At 39.3% G+C, this 20,407-nt stretch overlaps 1 protein-coding gene across 1 annotated transcript in view; it reads right to left on the bottom strand.

Moving 5' to 3' along the window:
- The window catches only part of LOC127540253 (cytosolic beta-glucosidase-like), a 98,657-nt gene that overhangs the window by 64,258 nt on the left and 13,992 nt on the right, over window positions 1-20,407 (bottom strand). The window contains exons 2-4 of the mRNA XM_051964860.1: window positions 10,991-11,218; window positions 4,246-5,051; window positions 2,957-3,080 (exon numbers count right to left, since the gene is read on the bottom strand). Of these exons, the coding sequence (XP_051820820.1) occupies window positions 2,957-3,080; window positions 4,246-5,051; window positions 10,991-11,218 (1,158 nt within the window). The remainder of the gene's footprint in view (window positions 1-2,956; window positions 3,081-4,245; window positions 5,052-10,990; window positions 11,219-20,407) is intronic.

The following is a 20,407-nucleotide window of genomic DNA, read 5'->3' as shown; positions in this document are numbered from 1 at the left end:
AAATCCTCTTTATGCTACAACATCATCCCATGTTATCTTAATGTATTAAGGTATCCCCTTCCATTTTTGATATATTTGTCCAAATGTGTGAGTCAGTTTCTGCAAAGACTGGACTAAACTATTGGAGGGGGCAGAAGAAAGCAGCATAGGAAAGGGAAATTCCAAAATCATTTTTCTGACGTTTCTCCTTCTCCTTCTATCTCCCCCCGTAATCCCTTTGATACAGCAAGGACACAATTTGAAATAACAGCAAGGACATCTACCCTCATTCTCTAAATATGATATTCAAGTTCATACAGAGATATCTCTGGAAGAGCCACTTGGTTCTCCCCAATCTTTTTAATCTCCTCTTGGGTCCAGATCATCTTCCAAGAAATTTCCATCCCCAGAAAAAGAGTCACTACTTTCTAATGACAAAAAAAAAATCCTGGCCCAGTCTCAACAACCCCTTCACCTTATAATGGGGCATAGATCCATATAAATCCCCCAAGAGAATCAAGGATCAGAGTAGGGTTTAAAAAGAAGATAAGAGTATTAGGATCTTTTTTAAAGGAACTTAAAGACTTAGCAATGCCAGCTATTGTCAAAAACAGGCCAGATACTCACATGACAAAGCTATCCCGGGTACCCACTTGCCAGATTATTGCTTCTCCTGCCAACATTTTGACTTTTTATCCACTCTGGCAACCCTCTCAACAATAATAATGGAGTGGGACATTGCTACTCCCTCCTCAACAGAACTCCCACTGGAAATAGCCAGAGAGCCAACATTATGACATCTATGGTGAGCTTCCTGGGGAAGCCATACATTTAATGAGACCTGCATTGTTCCAAAGACATTTCCCCCCATATGAGGGTAAAACAAAATGCAACATCACGCTCGCTCTAACTCGGGGAAAGCAGTTTGGAAAAAGGACAAGGTTGCATTTGTAAAGAAGAAACAGGTGCCGAGGACAATTACTTGAAGGTGATCTATCCATCCTCCAACTTGGGAATTTTTTGTGTCTAGACATTCAGAGACTATTCCAATATACTTATGTAACAGAGAGCGTAACCTGATCTTAAACTGATTTCTTTGTCTTTTCTATAAAAAAAAGAAAGAAAATGGATTTTTTTATTCCTTCTCTGCCCCTTTCCCCCAAAAGAAATGGAGACATCAGCTTACTTTTTTACTGCTCTGCTAAGTGCCGTGGAATTTTCTCTAATGAGAGAGACAAGACCTCCAGGAGAACGTCATTGATTCAACTCTAGTGCCATTATGAGCCCATCTTTCTATGTGATGATGGGGGGAACAATTTGTTCACGGAAATCACAGAACCATCATCCATCTGACTCCCTGGGTTTTGGCTAGGCTCTCACCTACAGCGCTCCTGCTAATGTCTTATTTGGCTGGTTATTATTTTTAACCGTTCACCTGGTGCTTTTTACTTATGGAATTCGTGCCAATCATTATCATCAGCCGTGCCTTAAGGGAGCTTTGGGAAGGAAGCAAGTCTGTGCAGCCCCCGTTTTCCAGATGAGAAACTCAGGACCAGGACATGTGCATTTTAGACAAGGTCGCAGAGCAAGATGGTCCCTCACATTCAGGTAGTCGACTGCTCACCTGAGTCCGAGGTTAGGCCAAAGCAGTTAAGAAAGACCCTAGGAACCACAAGACAAAAGTCCTCCACTAACATCCTCAGACTGCTAGGGAAATTTCCTCCAAAAATATAGAAAATAGCCAGTTTATGACTTAAAAAGCTAAATCCTAGGGAGTCATCTGGGATACAGAGAACGACTTGTATAAAGTAACACAGAACTATCAGAGATAGATTTGAATCCTATTCGTCCTAAGTCTAAGTTTAGGATTCTATCTACTAGAATCCACATCCTTTTAGAGAAATGAATGGTTTTTTAATGGCATCCATTCCCTGCTCCCCGTACCTCTCTAGCCTTTCCTCGTCTCCACATCACCTATAACATCACTCACTTTTAATGTTAACCTTCAGAATTACTATCTCGTGCTAAAATATGACCGACTTGTGCTTCAACAAACCCCTTTATTTGCAGAGAAAACTTGAAAGGCTTTATATTACTGATTAAATAACTTTATATAGTGATAAAATATCTGTTCCTCATGAACATCAAAAGTGGCAGAAGACTAGAGGTAAAGGAATCCAATTAGCCCAGCCCCGGCAGTGTTAATTAGTAAGTATGTATTGAGCACCTACTATATACCAGACACTATACTAAATGCTAGAAAATAAATATTCTTGGCAATTTATTTCATTCCTTCCACAAACTGAAATTCGTGATGATCAGAGTCTACTCTACTGAGTGCTCACAAAAACCTGAAGGATAACTAGAAAGGGATAAATGAAAGAGAGCAATGGGGAAAGTCTCACTTTTTTACCTCTGGTTACCAATGAAGAGAATTCAGGAGAATTTAATCATCAGAAGACATTAATATTTTAAAACACAATACCTAGTTCTGACACAGCGAGAAGTGTTCCTCCCTGAGTTAATCGGCCATCCCTTTAAATAAAAATATTCGTTGGCGATCGTGTCACTCTGAAGCTTACCGCTCCGATATTTAATTAAAAAGACCTTTTCATTGTCTATCTGTCAGGCTGTGTCTTGGCATGTGGATTATTAAAATATGCAAACAAATATGAGAGTTGGTAAATGATAATCTCTGGGGAATAAAATGTCGTGCTCTTCTCTCCTTTGGGATCAGCCTCATAAAACCAGTCCAACAGGTGTTCGTTTTCTCTTTGATTCTATTCTGGGAGATTGACGATAGACTCAAATGACTCACCTTCCTACTTCCTAAATACTTCTTTCTAATCACATTGCTTTATCCTGATTTACATGAATTTCAGCTTCAAAAATCATTGGTCTTTGCTGAATGCAAATAGGCACATAGGAAAATTATATTAAGTTTGCACAATTGATCTTTCATCATTTCAAATGGTACCTTTGTACAGTTCCTGTATTGTCTGTCTGAAATACTCCCAGCGTTGAGTGTCATCAAGTGGAGCAGGGTCACCCTGGGGAAATCCATTCTCGGTGATGTAAATTACAGGGTTATTATACGTATCCTAGAACAAGAGAGCAGAAGTTTTATTCTGAACAGATGTAAAAAAAGCTCATAAAATCAGGTGCATTACCCTCTATCTTCTCTTATCTACAACCCCCAAACTAGTTTTCATCAAATCGCACTGACCCTATTAACTTAATTTTCCACGAGCTGACCTTTTATGACTAACAATGGAAAAGCAAAATTGTGCAAATATCCATGAAGACAGTGAAATGACTCTTACTTTAATGAGAAGACTGAAATATCTTCCCTGCATCAGCATCTGCTTATTGTAACTACTCCTTAACCCCTCGGTGCTGCCGGCAGCTGCAGCCCCTGTAACCCCGCAGCAGGGGGGCCTGATGACTGACAAGTTGAAATGTGCATGTTGGCTATGTTATGTGCCATGCGGTATCAAGGAAAGTGTCTGCTTCTTGCTATCCTTATAATGGCTTTCAAAGCTCACGGTCACAGCATCTATGAAGTCATTTCCCCAAACTCTCTGGATTATGACAACTTTCATTTGGCCCACAACATTTGCCCAGGTTGACTCGGTTCTCGAAGCTTTTCCTACACATCTGCTATGTGTTAGGCACCTGGGATGCCCAAAATAAATCCATTCCTGCCCTCAAGGAGCTTATGGAGTCTACAACTCTCAGTATTTCCTTAGAAAATGATGGTAGGAATATGTGTATATGTCCAAAGAAACTTTTTGTTTATCTCCCCTACCCTTCAACTACCAAAAAAGCTCCCCCAGAGGAAGAAAAGACTGTACAAGAGCTTCCTTCCAGCCCTATAACCTGGTTTTCTATGTTCATGTTAAATCCATTTGATTCAGTGCCTTTACCATAGTAGATTTTAATGACTTTTTGCTGGATTGAATTGGCAAAGAATGGATCAGATTCTCTCTCTCTCTCTCTCTCTCTCTCTCTCTCTCTCTCTCTCTCTCTCTCTCTCTCTCTCTCTCTCTCTCTCTCTCTCCCTTGTGATCATCCCCAACTCACTCTCCATTAGATCCAAACTTTTGATCTTTGGTTTCGAGATCTTAGTCCCAAATGGCCTCCATTTAACTTTTATTGCCCAACAGTAGACAGAAAACCTATTCTTCTCTACCCAACACCTCCATTGCATAAGTGTGTATGAGTATGTACATGGATGCAAATAAATTTGAATGCACACATATTTACCTTAATGTATTTCAAGAGTTCCCGAAGGCCCCATGGCACCACGTAGATCCAAGAGCCAGGAAAGGAAACCTGCCAGGACGGATCGGGGAATACTTCAACCTCTATATCATTGAGAAGACTCGGTTCTCCCCCTGAATTCTCCCGGTGCTTTGCTAAGCTAGCCGTGTAATATTGTACAGCAAAAAAATCAGCAGTCCCTTTGATCATTTTCTTTTCTTCATCTGTGAACTCAGGGAGTCTTGACGATGGATAACCTTGCTTTTTACTCATGGCGGCAACCCGGGACTTCAGTTCAGCGGGATAATCACCATCGATAAATATAGGTTTTGCAAATGAATCTAGGGCCAAGACCATGGCCCTTTTTGCAGCTTCCTGGTCAGCTACAGATGTGGGATTGGCTGGTGCAACCCAGGGGGAGAACAATGCTACGGACACCTGACCATTCTGCTTTTTTCTGAACAAAGAATCGTAACTGTGCCAGGCTTTGGCGTGAGCTTTGATCATATTATGAACTGCCTGATAAGCTCCGATTCCAGGGTTAGGGACACCTGGAGGAAACATGCCTTTTTCATAAGCAAACAGAGCAAGGATATTGGGCTCATTTATAGTGATCCACAGTTTGACCCGATCTCCGAAAGTGCCAAAACAAAATCGGGCATAGGCGTCAAAAACTTCAATGATCGCCCCAGTTTTCCAGCCCCCTTGATCTTCTAAAGGTTGGGGGAAATCAAAGTGATACAAAGTTACCACGGGTGTGATGCCATTTGCTAAAAGGTCATTTATCATCTTGTTGTAGTAATCAATTCCTAAAAGAAAAAAAAAAGATAGAGAAAAAAAAAAAACATGATTGTTTTTGAAAGACTAGAAATGAATAGGGAAAACATAATTTAAAACATGGCCGAGTTAAATTCTAAGATAATTGCAATTCAAAACAAGGTATTCTCTGGGGGATAGAATCAAGGTAGTTCTATACCTGCTCTGGACATTATTATCCTGAGTATTTTATAGCTTCCTAACATTTGTAGAAACCAGCCAAAAGCTACAAACTGAAAGTAGGGGGTAGAATAAGTCAAAGAGAAAGGGATATTTGGGGGATTTGTTACAGTCATTTTCAGTCATGTTCCACTCTTCATGACACCATTTGAGGTATTCTTGGCAAAGAAAATTGTCCTTCTCGGAGCCCATTTTACAAATGAAGAAACTGAGGCATGCGGTGTCAAGTGATTTGCCCAGGGTCACATAGCTAGTGTAAAGTGTCTGAGTCTGCATTTGAACTCGTGTTGACTCAGGGTTTGTACTCTAATTACTGTGCCACCTGTTTGCCCCTTATTTGGGGAGTAGCCATTAGATTGGGACCTATTTCACATTAAGCCCTAAATCTGAGGCACGGGACTATGAGTTACTCTTAAACCTGAACTTTTGGCATGGTGTATCTCCCACCCACCAACAGAATAGAAGTTTTGGAGGGCAGGGACTTTCATTTTTTTTTTAACCTAACAAATGTCTGTAGAATTGATTTGAACTAGTCTGGAGCTTTTTTATCCGCTCACTACTTGTGAGAAGATATGAAGATATAAGCAGGGGTCCTCAAACTTTTTAAATAGGGGCCCACTTCATTGTCCCTCAGACTGTTGGAGGGCCAGACTATAGTAAAAACAAAAACTTTGTTTTGTGAGTCTTTAAATAAAGAAACTTCTAGCCCTGGGTGAGGGGGATAATCGTCCTCAGCTGCTGCATCTGGCCCGTGGGCTGTAGCTTGAGGATCCCGGAAGGATAGAGAGGTACCAATGTATGGACAAAAAAGCCTTGGATTTAGAAGTCAAAAACAGGAACTTGAGTTCCCATTCTGTTACTTTATTGTCTTGTGAAATTAATGCCATTTTGCAAATCATTTCATGTGTCTGAGTCCGAATCTCCCTCTCTATAAAATGGAAATGAACAAGATGGTCCCCAAAACCCAGTTCGGCTCGAAAAAGATACATTAAAAGGTTGAGGGGAACCTCAACCCATCTAACCCTCCTAACCTTTCTTCACATACTACTTCCCTCCCCATCTTTTCCTGCTCACTTCAGATGCTATTTCCCCTAAAATCCCCTGCTCAATAATGCTATTCTTCCCCTCAGAGCTTATATAGGACTTTGCTTGCTCCTGTCTAATATAATATATGTTAACATATACTAATGAGCTGTGTGCATCTTCTAGCCACCTATTAGGCTTTAAGCTACATGAGGGCAGGATTGGCAATCTCTGCTTTAAATAGCTCCCTCTGCCCACTTACCACCACCAAGTCTCCGCTGAAGAGAGACTGGAATATACTTAACAATGCGTTGACTGTAAATTCTAGCCTGGTCCTTATCCTTTGATGAATTGCAGGTAAATAAAATATTCAATGGAAGTCAAATTCTTACTTCGAAGTTGTTGCAAGCAACAAGATATCTGGTAGTCAATAATTTACTTCACAGTGTTGAGCATTTTACTTCTGGAGAGTAAAGCTTCCTCATCCCGGATCAGAAGAGGAATTGCTGTATGGGTCCCCGACAGGAGGGAGTTGGGGCTTATGAATTATTCTGTAACTTTTTAAATTCAGTACTGTAGAAATTCTTTCATATGACTGCAGGCTGAGAGAGAAGCCTTCTGAATTTCTTTTCAAGGATGCTATAGGTAATATTGATAAATATGTAGATGACTCTTGGGCCTTCTATTTCTGGGAAATCGAAAATGCCAAAAGGCTCTTTCTTTATATCTTGGGGCTAGTATAGTTCGGTTACCAATATATTTTTTTGAATAAATGCATTTTATAAAACAAACACTCTTTTTGTTCATGTGTCTAGAATGGTTAAAAAAAAAGACTCCATCAATGGAGGATATGGTCCTTGACCCCACTTCAGACAATTCAATATTCAATCACTTAGGACAGAGAATGGTCCATTATTCTTTTCTTAAAGATTTCCCAGGATAGAGATTCTCTAATCTCCTTCTGTAGCCCATTGGTCAATAAAATCTCTCTGGCTTTAATTCAGGCCCATATCTCCTTTTATCCTCTTTGAGCATGAAGAATAACCAAAATGCAATTTTCTCTAGGGGGTTGGGAGGAGGGAAAGGTCAGGAGATGGTAGCCATAGGCGTCGCCTTGGATGTCATGGAGACAGGTAGACCCAGATTCAAGTTTTTCTTTAACAAATGCTAGCCATGACTACAGACAAATCAATGAATCTCTTGAGATCCAGGCAATTCTCTAAACTAAAAAGCATGAAAGAATTACTGATTTATCTGTGAAGGGAATTTCAACACTGGGACTTGCTTACCCTGAAAATAAAACCATAGATCTGGACCTCTAACCCACCTCCCCCCAAAGAATCCTTATTATACATGGAGCCATTAATGATCATTAAGCTTCGAAAACCAACTGGTGGGACAGTACTAGAATACTGGGTTTCAAATCCCAAACACCTGAGTTCAAATCTGACCTGAGGCAGTAGCTTAATTAATCTCCCATTAATTTCTATTTCCCTCAGTTTTTTTCAATTATAAAATAAAATTGTAACAAGTATTTAGCATCATATCTGGCACATACAAGGTGATGTATAAGCTTATTCCCTTTCCTTTTATTTTCTAGTCTATTGAGCCTTTGTTCAAAGGACCCATATCCTATTACTTTAATCATCTTTATCACCAAAAGCCAGGATAACAGACGTTGATTGGCCACCTCTCAGTTCTGCTTGTAGCAGGGATTCCCAAATTGAGTGGGAAGCTAGAGTAGATGATCTCTAAGGTCCTTTCCAGCTTTAAGGTTCTACCAGTTTAATATTTAGGAACTCCTTTTTTTTCCATTTTAATACATGATTCCATTTTTTAGGGAATTACTGGAAACTTTAACAGATTAGACTTAAACAAAAGATATTTTAATAGGGTCCATGTTAAAATAGATTTTTAAATCTCAGGATACACAGAAACAAGTGAGACCAGTAAGAAAAAACAAAGTCCAGCTCTTCTTCTAAGCTTAGAAAACTAGACATTTGCAAGAGAAGTGGGAACAATTCGACTTTTTGAAATTTCCTTCAAGTCTTGAAAGATAGAATTTTATAGATTTCCAAACTGGTAGTCGATCATCTCTGGGGGATCCTTGGAAAGACAGATGCTGGTATGTTTTCTGATTCTTCCCATGTCCTTTGAAAAAAAAATTTAGAAAAAAAGATGATGGCCTTTTCTGAGCTGTACCATTCCAATTCCTTCAACAGATCACTGCCCCAGAGAAGTGAGCTCCTGTGTACTGAAAAGAAGCTGCTCTGAAGCTAGGCCCAAAATGGTCTGATTCAATACACAGGTTTTAATACTAATGAGGCAGCCTTTAAAGAAATGGGGCCAAACTCCAAAAAGTTAAGGCCTTAAAGCGCACTGTTGTCCTTTTGAATGTTTCAACTAAAATATAATCTCTGTCTCTACTGTACTTCCAGGGGGCTATCTACCTAGCTCTCTCTATAACTCATAGATGTCCTTCCTTCCTATTAAACAGTAAGCCTCTTGAGAACAGATACTGTATTTTATTTCATTTTTGTATTCCCAGCACTTTCCACATAGTAGGTGGCAATGGAAAACATGTTTAAATTGAATTTGTTGTTGAAATATCACCAGTAAAACTATCGCTTGGTTGTGATTACTCATTTATACTAGGAACAAGCCACATTTCGCTCACTCATTCATTCAACAATTTAAGATGCCCTAACTGAAGACTCATCTTCCTAAGTTCAAATCTCACTCAAAATTAGCTGTGGAACTCTGGGCAAGCCATTTAATCCTATGTGCCTCAGTTTCCTCATCTGTAAAATGAGCTAAAACCATTCCAGTATCTTTACCAAGAAAACCCTAAATAGGGTCATAAAGAGCTGGACACAATTAAAAAGACTGGGTAACAACAAACTGCAAGGGAATACCTAATGATGGGTACAAAAGGTGATACAGAAAGAGTTGAGCCATGATCTGTGCTCTGAGAGAGCTTTTACTAATAGCAGAGAAAACAGGAGAGATATAAGGATGTCATTTGCCTCCTTGAATATATGAGATTGAAAGTTAGCAATGTGTCTTTGGATAAGTAATTTACCCTCTGTCTGCCTCAGTTTCCTCATTTGGAAAGAAAAATGATGATATTATTTACCTCACAAAGTTGTTGTGAAGATCAAATAACTTTACACATATGAAGCACTATATAAATGTGTAGATATATGTAATATATACATATTCACACATGCATAAGAGATCATTTTAATTATATTGAAAATTCTATCCACTGCTTCAGCTAGCCTATCAATTAATTCATTTCAAAACTCAACAAACATTTATTAAGAGCTGTGTTCAGGTCACGTACTGGAGAACAGGTGGGTAAGCTAAAAAGTATGGCTTAGTTCCTGCCCTCATGGACTCTACAATCTAAAATGGGGCAAAAGTGGAGGAGGGAGAGAAGAATGGGACAGGATATATAGGAGCATGTTAAATCGATGTAAAAGTGAATACAGAGAGTTCTGTGATGTCCAAGAGGAGAATGTCAATTACTAACTGGCAGAACTCCAAAGACAACATGGGGCAATGAAAGAATACTGGCTCTAGAGCCAAGGACCACACATATTTGATCCTGCCCCTTGATAGGTATATGAATCCTGGAGCAGTCATCTCATCTCCTGGGCTTCAGTTTCTCCCTCTGGGAAATGGGAATGGAGGTGGAAAGATGGATTAAATAATCTCTCCAACCCTTTTATTTCTGGATGGAGGATCTTTTCACAAACTGGAAAAAGATTTTTTCTCAAAAATTTATAAAAATTTAAGTTTTAAAAGAGAGGTGGGAACTTGAGGTGGAGTGGAGTCAGGCAAAGCAGTTGGGGCTAACCAACAATAAGTCATTGGGTTAGGCTTTTTTTTTTTTTAATTTCTCAAGGTGGCCATCTGTAACAATGAGACAAATCTGGACTATTAGGTTAAGACTTTGCTTAATTTTAATTCAGTGATTGAAACTTCCTCATCTCTTTTATCATTTGGGATCCTGTCTGTTCTCTCTAAGAGTTAGCGTGGGATTTGAGAGAGATCAGACTATTTTAATTTCAGAAAGCTGGGGCTATAACCACCTTGTATAAAAATAAACGTCCAACTTCAAAATCTCTCAATGATGTCAACAATCATCATTAGCATAGCATCGAGATGCCGAGGTCTGAGGTGAGATGATTTACTCCACAAGAAGAAGTTATTTAAACAAGAGCTTCTACAGATGGACAGAGTGAAATGTGAAGTAATAGCAGTGGATGGGTCCCATAAATAACCCAGGACTCTTAACAGATAAACCACTTTATTGCTATAAATCAAGCAATTACTCCCCAACTTTAATTCCCACTTAAATTTATACCGGCTTAAGTTATGCATGCCTTTTTGTAGCTCCACACCATTCTAAGCAGCTCAAAACCATTTCATATGTCATCCCTTTGAAATGCACCAAAGGCTAATAACCAAATAGCACCTTAAGTAAACAAAATCCTTATTCCAACCTCTAAGAACGAAATATTCAAGGAGCCTAGAATATTAACTAGGCAACTAATGCAAGCCCATTAAAAAAAAATTTTCCCATAATCAGCTCCCCCCCCTCCCACCCCAAACTTGCAGTTTCTGAGCTGCACTGCAGAAGAGCACACTGGATTAATTATGCCAGACTGCAGCAATAACCTTGAATTAAAGCTGCAACCTTCTATTTTTAAGAAACAATTGCCTTTCTGGTTGATGAAACCTGTCGTCCCATCAGGTAACAGACGTGACCAGGAAAGAGAAAAGCGATAATGAGTCAATCCAAGCTGTTTGATACATTTCAGATCTTCCTCCCACAGAGTATAGCTGCCACAAGCTACATCAGCAGTCTGGTTCCTGAAAACTCGATCTCCTCCCTGATGGGTGAATGTGTCCCAGACATTAGGGCCTTTTCCATCTGCATCCCAGCCTCCTGATTAAAAAAGGAAACAGAATTTGGTTACACTTGGGACATCGAGAAGCATGCCCTGAATGTAAATATTTATCCTCAAAGACCACACTAGGTTTCTGGGGATATTAGTACCTTGTTTTATACTTATACGTGTGTGGTAAATATAAAGTAGGGGTATGGTTTAAATATAAAGAGAAGAAAGGGAAGAATCATAAGGAAAATAGGAGTTTCCATTGGCTTGGAGCTGGGAAAGACCAGGATTCAATTGTGAACTTGGTGCTCATGGGCAAATCAGCAGCACCTAATCAAATGAAGATCAAATGAAAACCTCATAGTGTCATATAATGTTGTCATTATTCATTCACACACTTTTTATGAAAATGATTCTGATGGTAAATAATGAGTTATCATTATTGCTCTTTGCCCTTTGCCCACCGTGCTTCCAGTGATCCATTATTTGACCATACAACATACAGAGGTCCTACCAGAGGATGGTAGAAAAGTCAGTCAGTGAAAATGAGTTCTAATTTTGACCCATTTAATAACTATGGGTTCTTTTTTAAAACTCCACTTTCTCTCTTAAGTCTCTTACTTTCTCCACTTCTCATCACAAGTGATTTGGCCAGATCCTAATAATTCACATTTTACATTATTGCTATCTTTGTTACTTTGGGAAAACAGTTTAACTTCCCTAAACCTCAGTTTCTTCATCTGTAAAGTATGGGTATTTACCTCATGAATTTCGATGTCCCTCCCATATCTCAATCTATGATTCTTATAATAACTGTAAGACAGTTATTATTATCCCCATTGTACAGATGAGGAAACACTTGCAATTAGTAAGCGCTAAGGCAGGACTCAAAATATGCCATTCTATCCATTGCACACACTTTCTGTCAAGATCAGGAATAATCTCTAAAATTGTTTTCAAATCTAAACATGTTCTATAACTCCCAAAAATAACTTGAAAAGATTCCTGACATGAAATCTCTTTGGAGCCTCAGTTCTTCACCAAAACTGCTAGAAAGAAGACGCTTCTCCCTAGAAATACAAAGGATGTCCAACAAAGGCCCTCATCGTCTTTCTATGGTTAGTGAAGCTCCTAGAGCATTCTGGTGGTCCCCCTCTGCTGATGGACTCTTTTTTCCACATTGTATCTACATTAGGTAATGATATTGCTACTATAATTCCCTACATGTGCCAGTAAAGACCCAGTCTGGTCCCAGTAGATCAGATTTAGAGTAATGAATCTAGATATGATTTTCTATTTTCTCCCAAATTTTGAAGCATTCAAGACCCTTTCTGCTCGAGATACTCCCTTTCTGCTCGAGATACTCTTGATTGACTAAAAGTAGAATAACCAAAAATGGAGGAATTAAAGTCACTGAAGATGTCATCTCATTTTTGGACTTAGGGAAAAATCGTTTTGATATTCCCACTTTTTTTTTTTTAGCAACTCATTTCTTCTGGTTTCAGTTCTCAAACCTATTAAATATAGGCGACTTTATAATAATATTAAAACTAATATTATTATAAAAGATTTTGAAAATTATCACTCACAGGATGCACACATCTTTATCCCCATCTCTAGGCAGTATGTACAAACCATTGTTTATTTGAAAAAAAAATCTGATAAGATTATGGAATTAATAAATATTTATTGAAAATCTGATATTTTAACTGCTTTGCTAGTAGTTTTACAGATTACTAGTGATTACAAAAATCCTCAAGATATCCCAAACTAGAAAATTCCCCTCTAATTACTTGACGCCACAGGAATTTTTCAGGCTGCTGAACGGAGCAGAACAATCCATATATTTGGCAAGCATTAGCGCAATTACTAACTCTTCTTCTTAAAATAATTTCTAACATTAATCATGGATTCTTGAGTACGCTTTAAATTGCATCAATACTTCTAAAGATCCATGATTTTTCATCACTATACATATCAACAGCACTGTGCCTGATACTTAGTAAGCACTTAATAAATGCTTATTGACTGACTGGCTCACTCTACAAACAAAAATTATAACCACGCCACATATCACTAACTAGTTTTATGAGCTTATATGGCAAAAAAATAAAATAAAATAATTTAAAATCACCTTATTAATAACCTATAAATGGAGAGAGAGAAAGAGAGAGAGAGAGGAGAGAGAGAGAGAGAGAGAGAAGGAGAGAGAGAGAAAGAGAAGAGAGAGAAAGAGAGGAGAGAGAGAGAAAGAGAAAGAGAGAGAGAGACAGAGAGAGAGAGAGAGAGAGAGAGAGAGAGAGAGAGAGAGAGAGAGAGTTTTCTTGGCTATTCCAAGAACAAAACACTCCATCTCTCAGCTTTGGGTATTTCCTCCCAACTGTTCCTCATGCCCAGAATGATCTCCTTGCTCATCTTTTCTTAACTTTCTTCAAATTCCATCTAATATTCCACTTTCTCCAGGAAAATTTTACCAAATCTTTCAAGTAAAGATTAAGTAACAGATTATTCCCTGTTATCTTCTTTATAATTGTCTCCCCCGATGGCTCCTGAACAACTTGAGGTCAGAGATCATTTGCCTGCCTTTATATCCTCACTGCTTAACAAAGTTCTTAGTGCTTAGTAGGTACTTTAAAAATGTTTATTAATTGGCTGCCATCTCAATGCCTGGCTGAGCAAGTTGGACTAGGACTTTAATGGAGGATGCAAGGAAATAATAGTGCAACATTTTTTCAAATTATTTCTTGAATTAGTTTCAAAGACTGAGCAGAACACGCCAAATCTACTTATCAACTAAATCCCAATGTTTTATTAGAAGTACTCACATTTTCTACATAATTTCTAAAGGAGAATCATTTTATCATGCTTTATAGCTGAATAAGACACATTAAAATCACAGGCTTCCAAAGCTGAAAGGGAGCTCAGAAGTTATCTGGGACATGTACCCAAACAGAAACATTCTCTATAATATCCCTAAAAAGTGAGCATCTAATCTATGCTGGAAGACCTCCAGTAATGTGTGTTATTATGACCAGAAGCAGCCTACTTCCTTTTTGGACAACTCTAATTTTTCAGAAGTTTATCTATAAACCATTTATCTGGCTTCATGTACCTTTAACCCATTGCTTTTAGTTCTATCTTCAGGAGCCAAATGGATCAAGAGGAATACCTGTTCCAGATAGCATCCTTTCAGATACCTTAAGACACCTTTCCTGTCCTCCTGAAGTCATCTCTTCTCTAAGTATACAGAGTTCCTTGAATGAATCCTTAATGTAGTAGTTTCCTATCTTCTCACTTCCCTGATTAGGCTCCTCTGGACTTGTCCTAGTTTGTCAACACCCCTGCCACAATGTGAATCTTAGAAAGTTACACAATACTCAAGGTGGGGTCTTGCCAGGGCAGAGAGTAGAAGGACCTCTTTCATTATACCCCAATCGACCCAAATTAAGAGCCACAGCCTCCTAAAAGAGGTAAATAAAGGAGAGAAAAGAGTTAGTTTTAGGATAAGGCCACAAGTAATCCCCACAAAAAATCATTTCTTAGGACATTTGGTCATCTGGCATTGTGGAACTCATGATAATTAGGTTCTAAAATCACTGTATGAATATAATGCCAATTTAAGCACCAATATCTGGTGCAGAGGATGAATATGATCAAATTCTAGAAAGACTTCAACAACACCCTCCAAATAAAATCAGTATCTCCTTTGATGCCTAGCAACTTCATTGCAAAGGTAGGAACAAGTAAGGACTAGATCTATTGTAAAAACAGAATCTGTGCTGGAGGCAACACAATTATGAGGGTGTTTGGAGATTGGTTCCCAAGGTATCTAAAGGAAGGAAAGACAACAAAGGCATAAGGGTGGGAGAGGAATGGAATCCTGCACTTATTCATAGTGAAGAAAGCTTCTAAGAGAATGTCAACAACTATGAATCTCTGTGCCTAATTGATAAGTATCATCAAAAGTATATTTATTCATTTTATTAGGAGAGAACAGGCAAGCTTTCTTAAAAAACAATCCAGAACTGATGCTAAGTAAAGTGAGTAGAACCAAGAGAACATTGTGTACGCAGCCAACAAGAAGATTATAGGATCATCAACTCTGACAAAGTTGGCTCTTTTCAACAATAAAATGGTTCAATTCCAATAAATTTGTGATTGAGAGAGCCATCTGTACCCAGAGAGAGCACTATGGGGATTTATTGTGGATCCCTCATAGTATTTCTACTTTTTTGCTGTTTGCTTGCTATTTTTCCTTTATCATTTTTTTTTTCTTTTTGATCTGATTTTTCTTGTGCAACATGATAAATGTGGAAATATGGATAGAAGAATTGCACATGTTTCACATGTATTGGATTACTTGCTGTCCAAGGAAGAGGATGGAGGGAAGAGAGGGAGAAAAATTTGGAACACAAGGTTTTGCAAGGGTGGAAAACTATTTTTTCATGTATTTTGAAAATAAAAAGCTCTTCTTTAAGAATTTTAAATAGCAATCCAGACAATGCCTTATCTTGACCATTACACAACTGAAGAGATATATAGAATACAAAATCTTATTATGTTTCTTGTTAGCTATTTTAAAAAAAAATGATGGGTCAGTTAGGTGATGCAGTGGATAGAGCACCAGCCCTGAAGTCAGGAGGACCTGAGTTCAAATCTGGTCTCAGACACTTAACACATCCTAGCTGTGTGACCTTGGACAAGTCACTTAACCCCAATTACCTCAGCAAAAACAAACAAAAAACATTTGATTATTTAAAAGTTCTATTTCAACAAAATGTCTCCTACCATGCATCAAAATATGTCAAGATTTCTTAAAAGATAATCTTTCTTGACTACTTAGCAATTACATATACAAGAATATATCAGGAAGATGAATAACAGACAGCCATATATGTAACCCTCTGTTGTGGAGTAGGTTTAGAGTCCAAGTCGAAGAGGGATTCTCCCTTTGGATTATGTGTTGTTTGCCCTTTATTTTCAAAGAGGATCAGTTGCATCTTGAAGTGACATCTTGTCTTGCTTGTGAATTGGATTTAAGTGAGGCAGAATTGCACCAAGTCAGCAATCTCGCTCTCTCCTCCAAAGTCCTTGAAGTCCAGTAGCAGGACAAAAGCCAGGATGACTAGTACTTGCTGGGGATTCAGAGATGGCCTTGATCTTTTTTGATGTCTGAACAAATTGGTCTCATCCACTCATTCTGCTGGGGGAAAGCTTCATATGTGAGGTCGTCATACCCCTTAGTGACTGATAGATTTGGGATCTGTCAGTAATCCTCGACCTTGTTTAGCAATCTGCCAGAGTAGTTTTACCAGGGTCCGGCTGCTGCTCATGTTACAACTTTTTGGAGCTACAAGTGACAGATGAGTCAGATGAACACCAAAGATGGATGAGCAGTCATGAAAGAAAGGGGTTTGGCAAGCTCTCACATCTAAGACGCTAGTCCTCCCGATCCCATACACCTACGGGTGATAAGATTCACCTGTTTGCCTATGGCCTCATGCCAGATACACCACATAGAGTCCTAGACGAGATCTGTTTAAATTTTTTAAAAAATTGATCTAGCCATCTACACAGGAAAAAACAAGTGGATGAAGGAAGCCTTCTGTCCAGACTCCGTCATAAAGTTAGATGGCTACTCCATAGCACTCATCCATTAGGATACTTTTCTTGGACAAGCAGTACAAACAGGTAAGGAAAGCCCCAAATTAGACAAATGGATAAATGAGATGCATTGACTTTCAGAAATTACAAAGTTGATCCCAAAAGTCTCCAAGAAAGGAAAAATAGACCAACTTTTGAATGCCAGTATTCGATCGATGTTGTATAACAATAAATCATGACATATCATAGTTTTGGAAACATTTAAAATGAGAATTACTCAAAGGTCAATAAAATAAGACATATTTGCAGTTGTAAATAAGGTACAATACACCATAAATAAAGATCTCAGAATAAGAACTAGAGAAAAGAATTTCAATAAAGAAATGAATGATCATAAAAGATGATGTGGTCATGTTGTAAGATTGAGAAACAAGAGGCAGATCGCTCTACTACTCCCCGGGTATTCCTAGAAGGACCCTAGAATTCTGGTAAATCCTCTTTGGCTTTGTATATATTTGTATGTTGATTGCAATTATTAGATTATAAGCTTCTGGAGCTTATTAGATCATGAGCTCCTTACGGACGGGAACTATCTTTTGCCTTTTTTTTTTTTTTTGTACCCTTAGCGCTTAGCACAGTGTCTGCCACATAGTAAGTACTTAATAAATGCTTATTAACTATTGATTGATCAGTTCTGTGATGTGGAATAATATGGAACAACATGGATAAAAGTCCCATTGCTACAAGTGAGTTTTGATTCAAATGATTGCAGGGAATATTTCCTTCATCAATGGGATCATAAATCCCTTTGATTGTCCGGGTTTGAATAAGCCCATCATATCATAGTGTTTATTCATATTGAACTTACAGACCACTAAACCCCCCTTTCCAATATTTCTATATTATTCTCCAGATATGCCTCCCTCCCATCTTTTATTTGTAAGTGATTTAAAAAAAAATTCAGCTGTTTATTCCTATTAAACTTATCCTTATTAAATATGACCCATAGTTCAATCTCACTAAGATTTTTTTTGCCTTCTTATCATTCACATAAATTTCCTAGAATTCCATTGGGCACAATCTCATTGCAATGGCTTCCTGGACTCTGAATCTGAGTCAGGGATTCCTAACTCAAAATGAGCAGAGTGTGGGATCCTGTGCGTAGAAGGGATGTTTTTTTCCTTTAGCCTTTGTATCCCCAAGCTTGGCAGTGGGTAGCCTGACTCTGCTGGTCCTTTCAGGAAATAAAGCAGTTTGTATTTGTCTCTTTCTACCTTCTGCAAGAAGCCTTAGGATTAGTGCTGGAGGCCAGTTGTTCCTGTTATCTAACTCAACAAGATCCCCATTTGGTGTTTTCTTGGCAAAGATACTGGAGTATTTTGCCATTTCCTTCAGCAGTTTGTTTTCTCAGAGGAGGGAATGGAAGCACACAGGGTTAAGGGACTTGCTTAGGATCCCCACCAGCCAATAAATGTCTGGGGCCAGATTTGCCCCCAAACTCCATCCATTGTGCCATCCTCCCAAGTACACTACCCTTGGAGCTGTTGCCTTCCTTCTAAGATTACCTCCAACTTCTCCTGCACGTTTCATAGGTAGTTGTTTGCCTGGCATTTTCCCCACTGGAAATGACCCCAAAAGATCACACACTGGTTAGTCACTTTTTATCTCCGGGCATTTAGGACAGTACCTGGCATAGTGTGGGCCCTAAAGAAAAAGCTTTGATTGGGGATTTGACTTTTCCCTTCCTAACTCTCTTTAGCTTAGAGACTCAAGTAGCCATCCCCACCTAGGATATTTTTGAAGTCTGATGGGAGAAGTGCAAATCCCTGTGTGGCCAAGGAACAACAGGGCAGAAATGGTGCCGACCGTACCAATGTGTCATACTGCTGGGAAAGAATGGCCTGGCCATGCAAAAATGGAGCAGAAATGCTTAGCTGTTCATGGGAGGAGTGAGGGAACGCTCACAGTTTTCCTTCTGAATGGAGGATTTGTCTGCTTATGGACCTTGGTGAGACTCCAGGGGCCTCCCTTCTACCAGACACGCTTGAAAAATATCCCTTGTCTCCCAGTTTTCCAGAGCTGTTCTAAAACTAAAATGCAGCGGGTTCTTCCTTTTTGGGGGGTTCCCTGAGTAGGGGAGAAGAGGTAGGAGGTGAGAAATAAAGGCTGTTTGTGATCCTCTCTCCACTCATCTGGAATGGCTTGCTAGTTAGCTAGCTGCTTCTTGCAGCTCCCAGCTCCCAAGTTCCGAGCAGCCTGTTATCTCCCTTCCTTGGGCTATTTGGATAATGTCTGAGTTTGCTCTGCCAGAGGCCCACAGAGCCCATTTTCTTTGGTCTCTATTATCCTTTCCACAACATCTTCCATTCCTCCTCCCTCCCGTGTTGTCTTTCAGGGGGTCAGTGCCAAATCCCTCTTAGCCTGGCACCTCTCGTACTTTTGTTTAGAAAACACAGTTTCATCATTCTACCCTCCTGGCTGCTCCCATGCCCTGCACTGTCTGTCTCTGAGACTTTCAGGATTATTTCACACACGCCCTCACTGGCTCTCTGCTCCCTCTTTTCCCAAGAGATCGCTTCCATGCTTTGCCAGTTTATGCCTTCGCTTCGACCTAGGATGCCCGCTGCCCTCCGAGGCCCTTCTCTACCTGTGGATCATTTAGACCTCTTTACATGATCCAAATCCCTAAGGCCCCATGAAGACTTCTTTACTTTCCTCAGCTGGCAGGAATCTCTTGCTCATTGGAAATCATTGCATTTCACATATGAACTTATATTTTAACATGTATCACAGTCAGACATGCCCGTCCTACAGCTTCTTTCAGATCACCGGGGGAAGGCCCTGCGGCTTCATCCGCCATTCTCCCTTCTCCAACACAACACATTCCACATCATAAGCACCTAATAAATATTTGCTGAGTGACTGAGTGACTGTGTCCAAACCCCTGTAATGACAAGCCATCTCATAACTGAATTCTGCTGTAGCTTCTAGCGCCAAAAAAAAAAAAAAGCCTTTCTGAATCACCATGTATTATAGAAATTAAAGGTCAAAATTAGGTTATCATCTGGTTCTAGTCCATTGCCCAAACAGAGCTGGACCCTGTGCTGCAGGCTATTCCGGGCAGAGTATATATATGAGTCTTATTAAATCTGTATCGCTGTAAGGTTCATTATACTTGAAATGGTTAATTAGAAGAGTTAGGAGAATCTGAAATGTCACAGCAAGTTTCTCCGGGCCCACTGTCACGTTTCACGGTCTGTTACTGAACCCATTTAGATTAAGCTGAGACCCAGTCCAAACAAACCGTTTCTGGGCCTCTTATCTCCCATCTCCCGGTTCTGTGCCAATGCATCAGCACTGGGTGACTCTGGGAGATCTATTATGTCCTTGACACACTGTTCACAGCTAATAATTCTGAGTATTTCTTGGAGGCGCTGAGTTTTCTTCTGCAAAGCAACAGTGGAGGGTGCGTAAATGTCGCAGGGAAAATAATCAACCTGGGAAATCTCGGCACAATCCTATGGGAGGGGCTGATGATTTCTAGTACATTTTAAGTCAAGATGTAATTTACTTTTATTTACAGACTCGAACGTCAGTTGTTATGCTTCATCTCTGTGTTTCAAAATATTTATAAA

Source organism: Antechinus flavipes, chromosome 6 (genome assembly GCF_016432865.1).
Source record: "Antechinus flavipes isolate AdamAnt ecotype Samford, QLD, Australia chromosome 6, AdamAnt_v2, whole genome shotgun sequence".
In the NCBI taxonomy this organism is placed as follows: domain Eukaryota; kingdom Metazoa; phylum Chordata; class Mammalia; order Dasyuromorphia; family Dasyuridae; genus Antechinus; species Antechinus flavipes.
The sequence above is the reverse complement of the archived record's forward strand: the minus strand, read 5'-3'. Positions and strand labels throughout refer to the sequence as shown.